At 46.1% G+C, this 13,129-nt stretch overlaps 1 protein-coding gene across 2 annotated transcripts in view; it reads right to left on the minus strand.

Moving 5' to 3' along the window:
- NUP85 (nucleoporin 85) overlaps positions 1-3,278 on the minus strand; it is a 98,178-nt gene extending 94,900 nt beyond the window's left edge. Inside the window, exons 1-2 of one of the 2 annotated variants that reach the window (XM_088482581.1) lie at positions 2,954-3,278; positions 1,096-1,189 (exon numbers count right to left, since the gene is read on the minus strand). In XM_088482581.1, the coding sequence (XP_088338707.1) occupies positions 1,096-1,189; positions 2,954-2,986 (127 nt within the window). In that variant the 5' untranslated portion in view covers positions 2,987-3,278. Of the gene's footprint in view, positions 1-1,095; positions 1,190-2,742; positions 2,929-2,953 lie in introns of those variants that run through there. The other variant, XM_088482582.1, reaches the window with a different exon arrangement.
- Positions 3,279-13,129: the final 9,851 nt, after the last annotated feature.

Genomic DNA, 13,129 nt, shown 5'->3' on the forward strand with positions numbered 1-13,129 from the left:
GATATCTGTCACAGCAGCCCCAGGAATTTTCAAAAGGTAAATCTTTTGTCTTTCAGAAAGATCTGCTAATGGATAGGCCCCTTAACATGTATGCGTGTGTGTATACATGCGTTAGGACTAATGTGGATTACAAATATCTTCTGTAAATCGCTGCTGAGTGTGTGCACGTTATATAAAATAACTGGTAATAATATTATAATGGATGCATGCTTATAAAATATATATATAGTCCCCAATATGTCGGCACTCAATAAAAACAGCTGCAACTTCCTCTGGTGCCCGTCCTACCCTGTATTAAAAACTATTTTTGCTGGAATATATATATATATATATATATATATATATATATATTTATTATTTATACACACACCAGAGCCTTTCCTGTCATACTTAGGTATTATCCAGGGTTTAACTATAAAAATTATAAGGTAAATGTAAAGAAATTATAAATATCTTCTTTATTGTTGTTCAAAACTCTGGAGTAAAAAAAGTGTATGACAGGTGAGGCACTGCCTCTCCTGTCTATCTTTTCCGCACATCCCTGATCAAAACACACCACATTTCCAGTACTATATACTGCTGCACCTTTGTATAATGCACACATGAACCCTCGGGTTCATATATGTATCTGTAAATCTGGCTCTGATACTTGCCAGTGTCTCCTCAGCCATTTACCTCACTGCACGTCACCGATATGTAGACACAAACATACTTCCAGAGGGACACAGCACATCTTTGTTATCTGTACAATGGTATTTAAAAAAATTCTAGAGGCAGCAATTTTGTTGGGTATACCAAGACCAGGAAAGGCAGCCTCCATTATTTGTAGGTCATGCGTGCTCTTCAAAGTGTATGTTCAGTCATAAGTACACTTTTAGTAAGACCTCCCCCCAACTACCAGAACAGTGGTGGTCCTTTGCAAAGGGCCGCATAGTAGAATGAATAAGAACTGATTGTACCTCCCCATTTACTTGCTACAAATGCAGGACGGCCAGATGTAACACTGGTGGGGAGTTCTCCTAAACTGCACTTGCATGAACCCTTACATTTCTGATGGGGTAGGGACATATGGTTTAAGGAATATGATTTTCCCACCTGTGCTTGGGTAGCGAGTCTCATACAACAGCAATTCTCCCGGTCCCCAGTTGAATCCAATGTGCCGATTTCGCTGCCCAAGTCCTGGAATGGTCTAAAAAAAAGTCAAATAGGTATAACAGTTAATATTTGTAAATAAAATGTTGAATTAATCTTAATCCCTAATACATGGGAACTGGAGCAGACAAATATAAAATTTATTTTGTACTCATTGATAAAACTTCTTCACTAAGACCAATGTGGGAGAATTCAGGGATGACAGCCTTAAGAGTTTATTCACTAAGCATCGGGTTCTAAAACCCGCCATTTCCGATCGTGTTTATGCCCAAAATTTTAAAGGGCAATGCTTTTACTAGCTGTGTTTTGATAGTGAAAGCATTGCCCTTTTAAATTTTGGGTATATACAAGTTTTACCTCTAAGAAGCACACACAAAAAAAGCTTCCTACCCTCTTCTCATTAGGTTCACTGACGGCAAAATAAATAAATAGGAAAGTAATAGAGGAGGCAAGAAGGAGCTAGAATAAGAACTGCCAAAGGTTCAGAAGTAGCATCTGGGATAAACAGCCAGAGAGACATCACAGGGACAATACTTATTTGATGAGTAAAAAGAGAATTTTCCTGAAACAGCCAACTGTAGACACAACGGTACTTCTATGTGCTAACCAGATGGGGGGGTTAGTAGAACCACCTGCCAGGAGGGTGGGGGACAGCACCCCAGACTGCTAAATATACTGGGGAACAGCCCCACCAGTCTGCCTACTGCACTCTAAGAACCCCTCCAGCTTGCTGGGCACACTGAAGAACTGCAGCCCGACTGGCACATGGGGGGGCGGGGGCATAAAAAAGTCACCAATCAAAATGTCAATGTGGCCAAAATGTTGACTGTCGGCATGTTAGTAATGTGTTTTTCCATTGGCTAACCTGAAACATACCTGCAGCCTACCCCTAAAATCAGCAGTCGATATTCACAATGTCAAAATTTCTGTAATGTAAATATGCTGAACATATACACTCTGCGGTCATGATAGTGTGTAGATCCCCTTCAATAGATGTAGTGATGTGAGTGAGGGCGGAAGTTCAGTTCCATGCCCATAAAGTCCACCAAAAGAAACTTGTCTGCTTGCCACAGATTTATATTCCCACTCTATGTCCACGTGGATAGTAGGGAACAACGTTTGAGAGTAACTGATGATGTCTGGGTACATCTACGAAAGGGGATCTATCCACTACCCTGTGGTAATGGTTGCTGCTATTTCCAAGTTGGAGAAAGGACCTCTGTGACGTATCCACCATGTGACCGCTGCAGGAGGATGGACCGCTCCTGTTACCATCCACTAGGGCATAATAATTCTGGCGAGCACAGCAAGCCACCGTGCCCAAAGTGTGGCGAGCGCAGCGAGGGGCCACTTTTGGTCCCCCGTTACCATCCCGGCCCCTCCCCCTTTCAGTCCGGGTCACGTGGGTGTGACGTCACAGGTCCATCTGCGCTGTATAGTCTAGTCCTAGCGCTGTATAGTCTAGTCCTAACCCTGTGGTAATGTCCTGCCAGGCTGCCTGGCACACTAGCATATAGCTTGCTTCCATTGCACATTGCCTGGGATACAGCTAGCTTCCCCAGCACACTGAGGTACAGCTTGCTTCCCTACCATTGTGGGGTACAAGATGCTAGGTTCCTTGCCTGCATGCCTGGCACACAGGGGTATATAACCAGCTTACTAGCCTGGCACACAGAAGGGGGGTGGGGGGGTGTACAGAAGTCAGTCCGGCGAGAGGACACAATTAACAAGACAAATCGTACAATGAAAGGAGCGGGAGGAGAGGAGGCAGTGTGGGCATAAGAGAGAACAACATATTTACAGTCTCCAGCAGTTCCACATCCAGCTCCTCCATATTTGGTTTTGGCTGTTCCGGCTTCCCGCGTGATCGCAAGGACCCCAGTGAGGACACGGAGCTGTTCACGTAGGTGCCTGTACAGTGGTAGTGCTGCTGCCGTGGTCTCCACCCAGCGCGGTGAAAGGGTCAGGAATAGTTTAGTGTTACATGATTACAGGGTTCGGAGTCAGACAAAGCTGCACTTTGTAGTTACTTTGAACCAGACGCTATATTAAACGATGTTAGGCAGAGCGCATTCATCCACAGGAACTAGGCCGGCATGATAGGTGCCATCATTTTAACAATAGTATCCATGGACGCTTTGCAGGTGAGCCTGTACGCACATAAGCGTCACTCGTGGTCCCGAAGCACTAGTACAAGTGTCATGAGAAATTTTCTTGCCATTTGAATGCTCGCCAGAGTGAAGTGTCACAGGGGCCAATTTATCAATGAAAACATACACAATGCGATATTAGTGCCCATGATCACATTGCAGTATGCGATCGTATCGGCCAAAGGTATCACACCGAGGGCCTGATTCAGACCCGCTCGTAAGCGTCCACACGCTCGCTCTGAGCGACGGTTGCACAACTGCGTATGCGTATGGTTCGCAATGCACATGTGCAAACCAGTCATTGCGGTCGGAAATCGTGCGCTCGTAAAACACAGGGGCTGCTATTTTGAGTGACAGAATGTGCCATTTGTGGGTGGTAACGGGGGAAGGTGCTTGAAAATGGGGGAGTGGATGTGCGAACGCAGGCGTGCCCAACGGTCAAAAGGGCGTTTAATGGGAGTGCATAATTAGCAAAGGAGCGTCATCGATCACGTCACTTGGTTGTCTTTTAGCCTGAACTGCTCGCAGTGATTGCGAGAAGTAATTCCTACCTCAAGCGCTGCGAGCAGTTCAGATGCCGTTCGATGTTCCCGATTAATCTAATAAAAACAGGAGATGACGTGATTTGCGAACGGCAAAGGGGCGTCTTGAAAAAATAGCGAGTGCATTTAGCGGATGCTCACACAGACATAGAGGCGTCCTCACACCGCAAAGAGCGAGCGCTCAATTTAAATATCCGGACCATTTTTGAGAGCGAGCGGCCACAAATAGCGTCCGGGTCTGAATCAGGCCCTGAGCACCCGCAGGCATAAGGGCGCTGAAAGGAGCCCGTCCTTGTGATGTGCTTCATATTCCATAGCTGAGGAAATGCGACAGCTTCGCATCCCTCATAGAAAGCTATGAAGGTTGTGGCTGCTGTCTAGGATGGAGGTCCCTCAATATTACTTTGCAGGGATACTAATTATTTGTGGATATCCCCTGAAAACAGGTGTTTTTTGGGGAATATGCTGCAAATAATATATGAGCCCCAAAGCCTCAACTGCATTTCAGAGGATTTTTATTGTACATTAGTTCAATATTGAAATAGTGGAAGCTCAAGTAAACAGTTTTTTTCATTTTTTTAAATATACCACTATTGTAAAAGGACCTCCCAAACCCCAGTGTGGAGATGCTATACATCCCCGTTTTTCCAGGATCATACCAGTTTCCGTCCCAGCATCCTCCAGACGCATAAATGTCCCTGTTGCTGGACTGGTAGACACAGGACGGAAACCTGTAGATCTCGTAGGGGCCAGGGGCAGAGTGAAAGAAAATCGTGGTATGTATGACGTGGTTGTGGATCACTTCACAGGCCAGTTCCCACCATGATGTCCCCAGAGAATACATAGGTTAAAGACCATAATAGACAGGGCCTGTTTCAGAGATGTACCCCAATGCAATCGTGATTTTGCATGGAACGCAGCTGCAAAAATATGCTGCTTCCAAAGCTTGCCCAAGCATAGGGACACCCATTGCTGCCTTCTCATATCCGTCCTATTGGCCTGATTCAGAGCCACTCAAAAGCGGCCGCTCGTTCGCTCCGAGCGATGTTTGCATAACTGCGCATGCGTACGGATCGTAACACGCATGCGTGAACCAGTCAGTGCAGCCGAAAATCGTTTGTTCGCTAAATAGCGAATGCCTGCTATTTTGAGTGACAGGAGGAGGTGTATGTGGGTGGTAACGGGAAGGTGCTGAAAACGGGGAGTGGAGATCCGAACGCAGGCGTGCTTAAAGGTCAAAACAAGCGTTTTATGGGTGTGCATAATTAATACAGCAGCGTCATTGACCACGTCACTGGGTTATTTTATAGTCAGAACTGCTCGCAAGATTGCGGTAGGAAAAAACAACCACAAGAATAGCGAGCAATTCATACGCTGGTCGATGTACTCGATTAATCTAATAAATAGCAGACATGACGTAGGATGCGAGCGGCCAGGGGGCGTAGTTTTCAAAAAAACGACCGCATGTTTGGTTCGATCGTTCAGACCTAGAGGCGTGAACAGACCGCAAAGAGCGAACGGTTCATTTGAATAACCACCCCTTTTTTCTGAACGAGCGAGCGCAAATAGCGTTTGGCTCTGAATGAGGTCCTATGTCACGCACCAGCATAAACATTGGTAACATAGACGCCTCTCCTATCAAACAGCTCTCATGCTGCGAAGGAGATAGCAGTGGCTAATTTATGGACGCCCCTGAAACAGCTTTTAAATTGACAGGCCTGCTTTTGCCTAGCCATCCCCGTTACCTCCTCCAAATGCTGACTACCTGTCACTCACTTTGCGATTTAATCCTCTGCGAGTATAGTCGCAAAATAATCACTGTGTGTGTGCAGTGTGGCTTACACACATGCGCAATGGCAAACGATTGCTCAGTCTGCATAAATATCAGCTTTGCATACATCTCTGAATCTGGCCCAGAGAGCATAGATAGGTAGACAGCATAGAGAGAGAGAGAGATACTTAGAGCATATAGGGGCCCATTTATTAATGATCGCATTTTGCAATGCGATCAGGGCATGCACTACCGCCCCTGATCGCATTGCAAAATGCGATCCTATCTGCCGGATGTATTATCCGGGACATGCAGGGTGACGGGCTCCGAAAAGAGCCCGTCCCTGCGATGTCTCCGGAGGGCAGTCGGGGCTTCTGCGCATGCGCAGTCCCGCGGACTGCACATGAGCGGCGCCCATTGCCGGCGGAGGGATCTGGCAGATCACTCCGCGGGCTGATATGCGGTAAGTCCCCATAGGCTACAGCAGCTAACGCTATCTTTAGATAGCGTTCGCTGCTGGGGCCAATATCGGGAATGCTTCGCATTCCCGATATTGATACATTTTGCAGCATCGCATCCCCCATAGAAATCTATGGGGGAGGCGGCTGCCGGCGGCAATGGAGGGATCGCAGCAAGTATCGGAGATACCTGCTGCGGTCCCTCCTTCATACATCCGGGGGATACTTAGTATTTGAGGTAAACCCCCGAAAACAGGTGTTTTCTGGGAATTTACCTCAAATTCCCTTTGATAAATGGGCCCCATAGGCTTCTGTGACTGCGCACCAGCACCAGGCTGTAACAATGACACACAGGGCTCAATCCAATTAGGTGCGAATAGAAAGCGAATACGACATCGCATTGGATGTCGATATATTCGCATCATTCGCCTAATCCAATTGAGTCAATGTAAAATTACAGGTTCAACAACACAGACTGCACTGAATACTGTATTATATAGTCTAGAAATGTATTTGATCCAGTGCACTAATTAGGTAAAATTATTAAATTATGTCTTATTCTCTGGGAAAATAATAAAAGTTAAATCTTTAGTAATTATTTAAAATGTTATGTTCAGATATTAGGCAAAATATAAAATAAAATCAGAGTATAGTATAAATAGAAATGTAGATATACAGAAAATATGATTAAAAATCCTTCCACCGTCAGTCATATCACGTCACTTATTTATATGTTGTGTGCAGTTGTGTAATAATAATCAGTATACTCAGTTTTTTCTATATCAGATTGTATCCGTCTCAGATAACGTGTACTTTTATAACGCTGGCTTCCTTTGAGACAGTGCTGCTATTAAGTGGCTGCAAAATGCTCTGACTTTCAGGGTGTGACTTGCAGCACAGTAATGAACGTCTTTTATACCCCTTTTCCACTGGTTTGCTGGGTCGCACCCAGGATGATGTTCATGTGCCCATCCTGGGAGCGACCCGGCTGAGACCCCTTACAGACAGGTGGCAAGACCCGGCACTAATGCCGGGTTGATGACGCCATCGGCGTCAAGTGATGAGACGGCGTATCCCCTTTGCCACCAGTACCATCTTGATACTAGTATTTGCAATTGGGCGTGTGCAAACCAGTCATTGCGACCTGGGCTTGCGATCGCTGTTACTACTCAGACCCATCGCAAAGTGATGGACAGAAAGTGCCGTTTGTGAGTGGTCACGGGGGTGGTCAATCGAACGCAGGCGTGCCAGTGCATTTGAACGCCGTTGCATGGGCATGCATAAATTATCCATTGCATTTCCAGTTTCAATAAAGCTGGATTCTGTTCTGTTGTCATCTTGGGAACATCTGGATAAACAGATTTCAGATGTCCCAGCGGTTATTATCTTTTTTCTCTTTTTCATGCATAGCAGTTAATCTTGTGAGTCTCCCACTACATTATATACATAGGTTTGGCGGCTGTTTAAGAAGTTGACGCTACCGGTTCCTGGGGACATGTCTTTTAAAGACATCGGACAGGAGTTTGAAGTTTTTTCTCAAGTCCATTTGTACAGCTGCAGGTGTGATACTACGTCCTGTCATTGTAATCTGCATGAAGGCAGAGTGCAGTATAGAAGAAAGCTGTGAAAACACTTCCATTCCCGGATAGTTTTTTCTTGCAGTGGATCTAGATAAATGGATTTCTCAAGCTACTGGGGGTAAATCCTCTTATATTCTGTCTGCGACTCCTCACCCTAGAAGTTCTTATTCAGGACCCTCGTTTCGGTCCTTTAGTGCTCCGGGTTGTTCGCGGGACCATCAACTTCCCGTGGTTCCGGAGGTCGGGGCAGAGTCGCTACTACATCTACTCAACAAAGTCCACTATTAAGCCAAGTGCATGATGGGCTTTCCTTTCACCTGGGGGTCCCTAGAGTGGGTGCGGGTCTTCAGGACTTCAGAGTAATATGGACGGAATCTTGTATGGACGTTTGGGTCCGGGATCTCATCACTCGGGGATACAAGCTTGACTTTTTAGTCTCCTCTACCTTGGTTTTTTACACAGGTTTGCCAGTTTCCAACGACAGGAGTATCGTTTTACAGCAAACTATACATTAGCTTCTATCCACGAGAGTGGTTGTCCAGGTTCCCAGACATCAGACCAGACAACGTTTTTTACTTCAATCTTTTCGTGGTTCTGAAGCTTTACGGCTAGGTCAGACCTACTCTGAACTTGTAGAATCTCAATCTATTCCTAAGGATTTTCAAGTTCAAGATAGAGGCCCTCATTCAGAGGCACTTGCAAGAAGCGAGCACTCGTTCTGAATGAGGGAGACCATCGCGACCATCGGGGCTTGCGACGAGACCCTAAGGTTGGGTCTCGGCAGCCGCAAGCCCCAGGGAGCTTCCTGCTCTGATCGAGCAGGAAGCTCCCCACTGGCATCACTGCTTATGTCAGTGCGGCCGCCCACAAAACGGCAGGCATTCCTTAAGGAATGCCTCCGTTTGTGAAACCACTGCCCCGCCTACAAAACGGGCCGAGCTGTCGATCAACATCGACAGCCGGCCCTTTTGTAGTGAGCTCCGGAGCGAAAGAGTTTCTCTCTTGCTTCGGGGCTTGCGCACTTGCAGTGCGGCCGCTGCGCATGCACAGGGCCTAACCATCGACCCAGTTGTGAGCGCTCATCGCTTGTGACCAGGTCTGAATGAGACCCAGAGTCTCTTCAGTCAGGGATTGCGGGACTAGAGGACGGCGGTTCACGATATCTCTGGATATCAAGGACGACTTCTTCACATCCCTATCTGGCCACTTCACCAGGCATTTCTGAGATTCGTATTTAGGATCTCTCATTTCCAGTCTCAGGACTTACCCTTTGGCTTATCATCAGTCCACTGGACATTCACAAAGCTCATGGCTGTGATGACTCTCCTTTGGAAACAGGGGATCACTATTATCCCTTACTTGGACGATCCTCGGCTGAAGGCCCATTCCAGGGACCAACTACTGCAGAATGTCACAGTGACTCACAGCCGTCTCATTTGTCATGGGTGAATTCTGAATTTTCCCAAGTCTCATGAGGCTACAGTTTCTGGGTATGCTCATGGACACCTTATCTCAGAAAGTGTTCCTTCATCAGGAAAAAGCAACTTCCATTCAAGAAAAGGTGAGGTTGGTCCTTCAACATCGTCTGGTATCGGTGTATGTATGTTTGCATTCGACTCCGGGGGAAGATGGTCAAGGCATTATAGGCCTTTTCCTTACAGATGATTTCTCTCCAGGATTTTTCAGCTAGTCCTTATCTCTGTGAACAGTGAACAGGATCTCATCTTTTCCTTCACCAACGGGTAAAGTTAAGTCCCACAACTCGCATACCCCTTCTCTGGTGGTTGAACTCGATACTCCTACTGGAGGGAGTGTGGGAATTCTAACCTGGGCAGAAAAGTTTGCGATGGCAATCTCAGCAATCTTCATTCCAGGTGTAGCAAATTGGGAAGCAGAATACCTCAGCCAACAGGACGTGCATACAGAGGAATGAGCACTAAACCCAGAGGTTTTTCACCAATGGTGAGATCTTCCCAGGTCAACCTCATGGCATCCAGATAAAATCAGCAACTGCCTTTCTACAGCTCTAGGACGGCAGACCTGGTGGCAGTGGCAGTGGACGCATTGTCAACACAGTGGCAGTTCAAATTTGTTTATCTGTTTCCTCTGTTTCCTCTTCTCCCTTGGATTCTACATCAAAAGGGAAAATGCCAGGGCTCTATTGGTAGCTCCGGATTGGCCTCACAGAGCTTGGTATTCCATCATTCAACTTCTGCTGATCGATGATCCAAGACCTCTACATCTGAGAGAAGATCTCTCACTACATGGTTCTTTAGTCTATCCAGACTTAAAGCGACTACGTTTGAAGATGTGGCTGTTAAAAGGGCTATTTTGAAATGAAAAAAGGTCCCATCCATGGTAATTCCTACTATGCTTTAGAAGGTACTTCTAAACATTACCACCGTAATTGGAAAACTTATATTCTGGTCGTGAACGTAGAGGGGCTCCTCCTACAGATTTCAACCTAGCCAGATTTCTACTTTTTCTGCAAGCAGGTTTCTCAGCTGGTCTGCGGTTGGGTTCGCTGAAGGTTCAGATTTCAGATCTGATGTTTTTTTTCCTCCAGAAGAAGATGGTCTTGCATACCAGAGGTACAGACTTCTAATTCGTAAATATGTAAAACTATTTGTTTTTGTATGATGCTGCTCATCCGGGTTGGCCAGCTTCAAATCAGTCACTAGCCCACTGGATTTGTCTGACCATCAGACAGACGTATATGGTATTTCATACCGATCCTTAGTATACACATATATATATTAGGGGTGTGCATTGGCCACTTTGCGTGTTTTGGTTTTGGATCTTTCTTCATGTTTTGGATCTGGATTGGTTTTGCTAAAACCACCCTTCCGTGTTTTGGGTTCTGCGTTTTGTGTTTTGGATCTGTATTTTTTTGGAATAAAGCATAAAAACAGCTAAAATCACAGAATTTGTGGGTTTTTCTGCTCCTATGCTATTAATAACCTCAATAACATTAATTTCCACTAATTTCCAGTCTATTCTGAACACCTCACGATATTGTTTTTAGGCCAAAAGGTTGCACCGAGGTAGCTGGATCTGGATTGCTCAGCAACACAAGTGGGCGGCACATCTAGGAGTGACACTGCAGTGGCAAACAGGATGGCAGTTTGAAAAATTAGGCCCCAAACAGTAGATAATGCAAAGAAGTGCAAAATGGAATTGACCTTGGGCCCTCCCACCCACCCTTATGGTGTATAAACAGGACATGCACTCTTTAACAAACCAATCATTTCAGTGCCAGGGTCTGCCACACAACTGTGGCTGAAATTATTGGTTCGTTTGAGCCCCCACAAAACAAGCTGGCAATTAATCTGTCCCTGCACAAACCGGCTCTACGGAGGCAAGATGTCGTCCTCATCCACCGATTCCTCACCCTCTTCAGTGTTGTGTACATCCTCATCCTCACAGAGTATTAATTTTTCCCCGCTGGAATCCACTACCACAGGTCCCTCTGTACTTTCTGGAGGCTGATCTCCCTGGAAGAATTGATAATTCATTTTGATGAACATCATCTTCTCCACATTATGTGGAAGCAACCTCCTACGCCAGTGTTGGCTAACCTTGACACTCCAGCTGTTGTGGAACTATATATCCCAGCATGCCCGGCCACAGTTTTAGCATGCCCTAATAGCAAAACTGTAGCAGTGCATGCTGGGTTATCTTGTTTCATAACAGCTGGAGTGTCAAGGTTAGCCAACACTGTCCTACGCCTTTCGCTGACAAGGTTCCCAGCTGCACTAAACACTCTTTTGGAGTACACACTGGAGGGGGGGCAACTTAGGTAAAATAAAGCCAGTTTGTACAGGTGCCTCCAAATTGCCTCCTTTTCCTGCCAGTACAGGTATGGACTGTCTGACATGCCTATTTGGATGCTGTCACCGATGTAATCCTCCACCATTCTGTCAATGGTGACAGTATCATATACAGTGACAGTAGACATGTCAGAAATTGTTGCCAGGTCCTTCAGTCCGGACCAGATGTCCAAACTTGGTCCTGTCTACCCTGCATCACCACCAGCGGGTTGCTTAGGATACCTAAGTTGTTTCCTGGCAGCCCCAGTTGCTGGAGAAAATGAAGAAGGAGCTGTTGACGTGTCAGGTTCCGCTTCAGCTGACAGTGTTTTCACCAGCAGGTCTTTGCACCTCTGCAGGCTTGTGTCGGCCGGAAAGAGAGACACCACATAGGCTTTAAACTTAGGATCAAGCACGGTGGCCAAAATGTAGTGGTCTGATTTCAACAGATTGACCACCCTGGAATCCTGGCAAAGCGAATGAAGGGCTTCATCCACAAGTCCCACATGCCTAGCGGAATCACTCCGTCTTAGCTCCTCCTTCACTTTCTCCAGCTGCTTCTGCAAAAGCCTGATGAGGGGAATGACCTGACTCAAGCTGGCAGTGTCTGAACTGACTTCACGTGTGAAGGGCTGCAGAACCTTGGCGGAAATCATTCTCCACTGCGCTTGGGGGAGGTGCATTACCCCTTCCTTTGCCTATGTCATAGGTGGATGTATAGACTTGAATGGCCTTTTGCTGCTCCTCCATCCTCTGAAGCATATAGAGGGTTGAGTTCCACCGCATCACAACCTCTTGCTTCAGGTGATGGCAGGGCAGGTTCAAGAGTGCTGGCGCTCCAGTCTTCGGCACGCAGTCGCTGAATAGCGAAAGTGTCCCGAAATTGTTCGGGCCACCCAAAGCGTCTCCTGCAAGCCCCTGTCGTGTTTCAGAAAATTCTGCACCACCAAATTTATTGTGTGAGCAAAACATGGGACGTGCTGGAATTTGCCCAAATTTAATGCCCGCACAATATTGGTGGCGTCAGATATCACAAATCCCCGGGAGAGTCTAAGGCCCGTATTCAGTTTGAAGCATTAAGTCCGGATCCGCGTTAAGTTACCACCGATGATGTCATTATCGCCTGTTTTGGTTCTCTTCCGTATTCAATTTGAAAGACTTTCCGCCTAGGCGGAGAGTCAAAGCAATGTAATAGGCGGTAAAGTATCGCCTATGAATGGCAGGTGGAAAAAAGTGCAGAATTGTTTTTTTTTTATTGTGCAACATTTCGGGAACCCCCCTGCAGCGTTCAGACAGCCCCCCAAAGGTAATCTGTGTCAAAATGTAAAAAAAAAAACGTAAGGACACCCCAAAAATTGATTTTGAAAAAGGGGGCGAAAAAAAAAAAATTGGGGTACACAGTTAAAAACTAGCGATCTTTACTCTGGGGGGTCCCCAAGTGTTTGTTTGATTGCAGGTGTTTGCGGCAGGTGGATTTTTCACGATTTTTTAAAGTTCACTTTTTCAACTTTAAATATGCTGACCCCCATTTTCAAGTACCCCAAATTTGCTAGGATAAGTTATTTTCGGGAAAAAATACTCCTAAATACTATTCTGCATCAGGTATAGAAAAACACTATTTGACAGCTATTGAGCCCATTTAAAAACACCAAATACCTTCAGCGAGC

Source organism: Taudactylus pleione, unplaced genomic scaffold (assembly GCF_031769625.1).
Source record: "Taudactylus pleione unplaced genomic scaffold, aTauple2 ptg000290l, whole genome shotgun sequence".
Taxonomy (NCBI): domain Eukaryota; kingdom Metazoa; phylum Chordata; class Amphibia; order Anura; family Myobatrachidae; genus Taudactylus; species Taudactylus pleione.